The sequence below is a fragment of the Pteropus medius genome, unplaced genomic scaffold, assembly GCF_902729225.1.
Source record: "Pteropus medius unplaced genomic scaffold, Ma_sr-lr_union100, whole genome shotgun sequence".
NCBI classification, from domain to species: Eukaryota; Metazoa; Chordata; class Mammalia; order Chiroptera; family Pteropodidae; genus Pteropus; species Pteropus medius.
The window spans coordinates 681,481-688,373 of record NW_024356247.1 but is presented as its reverse complement, the minus strand read 5'-3'; the positions used below and the strand labels follow the sequence as shown (position 1 = coordinate 688,373).

Here is a 6,893-nt window from a genome sequence, read left to right as displayed (position 1 = left end):
TGGATGAAGGGCAGAAAGCTTGTGGTACCAGGAGGTGAGAAAGCATAAAACTTACACTACTGGGAGTCAGTCCCCCTCCTCTGCTCCCCGCTTCACTGTCATAGGTGACTCCATATAACATCCACCACGAGCCAGGGCTCCCTTACCGGAATCATCACCTGCTGGCGCTCTAGGGAAGTCTTGAGGAGAGCCACAAACAGGATTAGAAGCTGTGAAGAGGGACCAGGATGAAGAGTGTCAACGTACTAACACTAACCTTGACAGCGTGGGCGAGGAAACAAACTGCGCTGGCAGAAGCTGCCATGCAGAGGGCCTCCGGGTAGACTGTTCAGTGTGACCCAAGATCCCAGACCAGCCCCTCTCTGATGATATGGACCTTTGTTACTTCTGCCACGGCCTTATCTCTTACTCCTCCCTTGAGCTCGACATTGTGTTTCTGAGATATTTTAAAATCTCCTGAAGGTGTTTTGCATAGTGCCTCTGACTTCATGAATCATCCTTCCCTCCTCTCCCTAACCTCAGGTCTTAGAAAAGAAGTCACTAAAGGACAACTTGTCCCCAGGCTTCCATACCACCTCATCTTCTACTACCGTCACCCCTGACCGCTCCGCCATTCGTCCTTTGCTTCAGATTCTTGTCCCTGCCCCAGCGCTGCTTGTACCCATCGCCTTCTCCACTGTCTTCTCCCAGCACCTGAAGTTTAGCCGGCAGTTACCCTGTGCATTCGTGGCGCTCTGAGCTTACTCCTATTACACTACTCGCCACAGCAATAATATAATGGTCGGTTTGCTTCCATGGCCTCTCCCCTTAAACCCTGGGGCACAGAGGGGTCTTCTTTACTCTTCTAGTCCCAGCATAAAGCACTGTTCTCAGACGATGGCAGGTGATTAATAGATGTTTTGATTTTTCACTACACTCTGCAACAGCAAAGCAAATACAGTTCAATGCCAGGCATTTTTTTTCCCATTTTTTTTGTACAACAGTAGACACAAATGGAGATCATACACCATAGGTAGTTTGTTTTTGTTGTGTATGTGTGTGTTTTACTATTGTTACTTAACTCCTGTACCGGACCATTTTACTGATTATTTCAAATGGTTAAGGAACGACTTAATGTTCTCTTCCACATCATAGGAAGACGTAAGTATTATCAATCCGTTTTTACACAGCAATCTTTACTTTGACAGTGAAATGAGGCAGGGGATGGCAAATGACCAATTTCATTCACAAACACTGATTAAGAACCTAATTCAAGGGTGTATTACAAGGGAAAAAATACCATTAGAAACGGAACACAGATAACAAGCACAATGTGGACTTCCCACCCCAACCCTGCTCGACTTCTGATTTGGGGCCCCGTTGCCCATTTACCCCGCGGCCCCTTTAACTGATGCCATCCAATCGAAGTGATACGTTTTCCCCAGAATTCACATGGGGCCAAAGAAGAACGTGGCAGTTGCCTCGGATCTGGCTCTGGCCTCCTCATCTTCAACAGCCTCCCTATATTGCTCCGGCCAGTCCTGCGGTCGCTTTCTGTAAATCCTGGCCATGTACTCCAAAGCTTTCATTTTGGTGGTTTCAAGGTGAGCTCGAGGACCCCATAGAAGCTCACATTCGATTGGATTAGAGTAGGACAGCGGCCTGCATTCCAAGTAGCGCTGCCTCATAAGCTTGCAGGTGATGGCACGCTTTCTCCCTACATCCATACCAAATCGACAAAGCAAATGCCAAATGTTGGCCTCTTTGACACGATTGCCCATCAGGAAGATCAAACCCAGGATCGTCATCACGTAGTCTTCAGTGGGTCTCCCCAGGCTCTCCAGCAACATTTGCTCTTCCTCTGATTCCGGTTGCTGGACGAGGAGGTAGATGTGCTCACTGGTGTCGACCTCGATCAGAGAGAACCCGTAGAACAAGTCAAGGATTAGAGTAGCTCGACTGAGGATATTTGGGAACACGTCCTCGAATTCTTTGCCAGTGTGAGCCAACAGCTCATCCTGATGTATAGGCAGCAACTCCTCAGTGACATTAATGGCCAACTGAACCAAGTCATTTGCCTTATCAGTCATAGTGTCTTCTGACCAGAACTCTAGGCCAGCAGCCTGGCTTCTCTCTTTGGCCTTGTCAGCTTCCAGGGCCTTGCTATATTTTTCGGGCCAGCTCCAGGGTTCCTCGTCGTGGGCCTCTGCCACGAACTTCAGGGCTTCCGTCTTTGTGATTTCCCGGTGGGCTCTCGAGCCCCACAAGAACTCAAATTCAAGGGGGTTCGTGCCATACACTGGCCAGTACTCCAAGAACCGCATGTGCACCAAGTCGGCAATGAGGACGTTCTTCGTGTTCCCGAAGACGCTGTTGATCCTCTGGGGCTCATCCAGCACATTAACCTTCAGAAGCACGTCCCAAATGGAGGCCTCTCTTGCCCGGTTGCCATTCAGGAGGATGTGGCCTAGGACCAGGGCCAGGAGACCCGCCTTTGGCACATCCAGGGATTCTGCTGTCTCGTCAGTGGTCTGGAGACCGCGTTTGCTGATTAAGTTGTAGGTGTCCGCCTGGGGATCAAGGACCCTTAGGTTCAACCCAAAGACCTGATCCAGGTGGGCTGAGGCTCGTCTGAGGATCTCAGGGAACTGATCTGAGTATTCTCTGAGGAAGTCCAGCATCTCTGTCTGCCGAATAAAACCCTCGGCCTGGTTTTTCATCCGCATGAAATTCACCAAAGCGATCGACTTGTCTTCTAGCGGGTCGTGGACCCGGAGCGCCCCCAAGCGTCGGGACTGCTCGTCGATCAGGACCTCGAGGTCGTTTGCGCCCTGCGCAGCCTGGGAAGCGCCGGCACCCCGAGGGTCAACTGGCGCCAGAGGGCGCTGGGGGGCGTCGGCAGCTAGCATGGAGGTTGGGGACCCGGAGTCGCAGGGAGCCTGGCCCTCGCCGCGGCCGTCGCCGTAATCTGCGGTGGCCTCTGCGGTGCCGGGGCGCGCGTTTCGGCTTACCAGAGGCATGGTTCCAGGAGACGCGAGCGGACCCGGGGAGGTCGGCGATCGGTCGGAGAGAGCACGGCGGGCGCGTCGGCGCCTCGGCAGGGAGCCCGAGCCAGGGACGCGGGAGCGGGGCGGATCGGGACTCGGAGCCGGCGGGAGGGGAGCCCTCCCTGGCCAAACCGCGGCGGCAGCGGCGGCCGCGAGCCTCAGGCACGGAGCCCGGCGCAGGCTGCGCACGCGCAGTCCGGCTCCGCCGCGCTGGCCCCGCCCCGCCGCGCCCCGCCGCGCCCCGCCGCGCCCCGCCGCGCCCCGCCGCGCCCCGCCGCGCCCCGCCGCGCCCCGCCGCGCCCCGCCGCTCGGCAGACGCCGGAGGTCCACGGAGCAGGTGGCACGGCCAGGTGAGCACAGGGCGCAGGCGTCGGGGACGTTCGCTTTCACGCCGCTGGAAGCTCTTCCGTGAGGCGGAGCCGCACGCCCGCGGGCCGTGGACGGCTGTGCGTGCAGCTCACACTCGGGCAGCTTCGGGCAGTGGCGGTACCGAGGAGAACCAGCCCTCGCGGAGCACCGTTCCCGGTACTTTCCCTTCCCCGCAGTACATCACTTACTCCTAGACACGACGCCGCTACTCTTAATGGCCCTCATTTTGCAGATGACAAACTGGGCCACACAGGTGAGATTACCTGTCCCCTCAGGCAGAAACAATTGCAAGAGATCAGGATTTGAATCCAGGTGCGTCAGAGCCTCAAGCATAGCTACTTCCTCCCACACCATCAGCCTCTCAAAGAGTGTTTAGCCCTCCTAATTAAAAATGTCCCACATCAAGTCGATGGAAACGAAGCCTTTTTCAGACATATATCGGCAGCAGATCCACACTACGAAAAAAGGATAATGAAGTCTTTCAGACAGAAGGAAAATTATACCAGGTGGAAATATGGATCTCCACAAAGGAATGAAGGTCTGCAAAAATAACTGCATAGGTAAACATATAAGGTAATTATTACTATTCAAACCTCTTTATTAACAGTATTTTCTAACTTCAGCTAGAATATATAGAGAAGTGGAAAGAGCATCACTTTGATCCATATGAGAAAAATACTGGACAAAATGTAAATTAACAACTTTCTTGAGCCTATCAGAGAATTGAACTCAAAGGGCAGATAAGTGACCTGAAATCTAGAGAGAATTGCCTGCAGAGAAAAACAGAACTGGATCATTGTCTACGCAGAACAGATGTCACTGAATGCCATATAAGCTGTAGGAAGATTAAACTAGAAATATTGAGCCAACTGCTAAAGACCAATTGCGGACTAGCATGAGAGCATGAAGCCCCAGGGGGCCTCAGGCATAAGTGTGTTCTCATCCCTTTCCAGACCTTCCCCATCCCCCCCGCTAGAAACCCCCCAGATAAGACTAAGAGGATCCTAAGAAAGTTTTCCAGTGGTTCTGGCTGGAGGAAAAGAACAACAGCCATTGTCAAAATCAACCTAAAATGACATCCTCCCCCACTCCATCTGCACTGCAAAACAAAAGAATTTATCTTCAGTGTAGTGCACTAGTAGGAAACTCATTGCAATCGTGTGAGGGGAATGGAGATCAACACCAAAACTGTGCCCATATCTATCTCCCTAAAAGCTTTTACATTTGGCAGAGGGGTAAGAATACTTGGGAAGAACACACCTCAAAACCCAGTTCAAAATGTTTGCCTAAAACCGAGGTTTAAAAAGAACATCAGAGAATGCCACCTTCACCCGCCTCCTCCTCACGAGGCTAACAGACCTAAACTAAATATTAAGCTGGAAGAATGTCAAGATACAGACCGTGGGGAGCAAAACAGAAGGAAGATACAAAGCCAAGAGGAGAGAAAAACAAGGTATCACTAGAGAATTTTGAAATATCTGGTACCCATAGCAACAACAAAATCCTACTCTGATAACCATAGCAACAAATTCCAACTCTGGCAACCATAGCAACCATAGCAACTAAGCAAATTTCAAGCCTGTTTTAACTCCCGACTAGATCAACAAAAACATCCACACTAAAGACCCAGAAGAAGAAAAAACATGTTAATCTTTTTCTTTCCTTCTTTCCTTCTTCTTTCCTTCTTTCTTTCTTTCTTTCTTTCTTTCTTTCTTTCTTTCTTTCTTTCTTTCTTTCTTTCTTTCTTTTATGGTGACATAGGTTAATGAAATCAGTAAATTTCAGGTGTACAATTTAAGGCATATGTGTGTGTGTGTGTACATATATATAGAGAGATAGATCTATATATATAGATATATAGATATATATCACCTCACAGATAAAAATGTTAAAGTCTAAAAATTTTATCTCAATATATACTATTCTATACATGTTTATCTTTCGACAAAAATAAATATGTGGCATAACAAAAGGTATGAAAAAGCACAATTTGAAGAGAAAAATCATTTGAAGCATACTCGGATATGACATGGCTGTTAGAGCTATCAGAAAAGGAATGTGAAACAACTAATGACTAACATGTTTAAGCAGTGGTTCTCAAAGGGTAATTTTGCCCACAGGGAACATTTGGCAATGTCTGGAGGTATTTATCATGGGCATAAGATGTGCTACTGTGATCTAGAGGGCAGAGGAAAGGGATGATGCTAAAAATCCGACAATGCATAAAACAGTACCTTACAACAGAATTATCTGGCTGAGAATGTATATTAATTATGCTGAGGTTGGGAAACCTTGGAAACCCTGTGTTAGAAGTTCTATTGGAAAAAGTAGAAATCATGCAAGATTGTATTAGCACTTTCAGCAGAAGGAAAGAACGCATATGAAAGAATAAAAAGTGATGCTAGAAATAAAAAAAATCACAAAAACAAATAAGATTGTCTTCAATGGGCTCATTAGTAGACTCAGTAAAGTTGATGAAAAAAAATCACTAGTCTTGACTATGAGTCAGTAGAAATTATCCAGACTGAAATATTAAGAGGAAAAAGAGTGGGAAAATAGGACAGAACATGCAAGCACTGTGGTGTAATACACATGCTGTTGGAATCCTATAAGTAGAAAAGAACAAAGAAGAAGAGATATTTGAAGGAATAATGGCTGAGAATTTTCCAAAATTACTAACAAACACTACAGACTTGAGAATTTCAGAGAACATCGGGCAGGATAAATACAAAATAAAACAAAAACATATATATACACACACAGGCATATCATATTCACGCTTCCAAAAAAGTAGCAGCAAGGAGAAAATTGTGCAGGCAGCTAGGGGTGGGGGCACATTGCCTGCAGAAGAAGAAGGATAAGAATTGTAGCAGACTTCTCTTCGGGAACCATGCAAGCAAGAATACGTCCTTTAAGTGTTGAAAGAAAAAAAACTATCAACCTAGTATTCTATACCAAGTGAAAGTACCCTTCAAAAGTCAACCGATGTGGCCTAATTAACCATTATAGAACACCTTCCCAACAACAGCAGAATACACATCTTCTCGAGTACGCATAAAACATTCACCAAAACGGTCCATATCCTGGGCCGTAAAACAAATCTTAACACATTTAAAAGAATAGAAATTCTAAAAAACATATTCTCTAGCAAAAATACAATTAAACTAGGGTAAATAATATGAACACATCTGGAAAACCTCCACATGTGTGAAAGAGGAAGTCTCCAGAGAATTTATATGTAGCATCTAAGAAACAAAATAAATGAACAAACAAAACAGAGACAAACTCATAGATACAGAGAACGAACTGATGGCTGCCAGATGGGAGGGAGTTTGGAGGGCTGGGTGGAAAAGGGGAAGGGATTAAGAAGTACAGATTGGTAGTTAAAACATAGTCACGGGGATGTAAAGTACAGCATTAGGAAATACAGTCAATAATACTGTGATAACTATGTATAATGCCAGGTGGGTACTAGACTAATGGGGGGGGGTCACTTTG

At 47.3% G+C, this 6,893-nt stretch overlaps 1 protein-coding gene across 1 annotated transcript; it reads right to left on the bottom strand.

The window, feature by feature from the left end:
* Nucleotides 1–966: 966 nt before the first annotated feature.
* Nucleotides 967–3,209, bottom strand: MAGEE2 (MAGE family member E2). The gene has a single exon (XM_039859983.1). The coding sequence runs from the start codon at nucleotides 2,997–2,999 to the stop codon at nucleotides 1,428–1,430; it is 1,572 nt and encodes a 523-aa protein (XP_039715917.1). The 5' UTR covers nucleotides 3,000–3,209; the 3' UTR covers nucleotides 967–1,427.
* Between the last annotated feature and the right edge of the window lie 3,684 nt (nucleotides 3,210–6,893).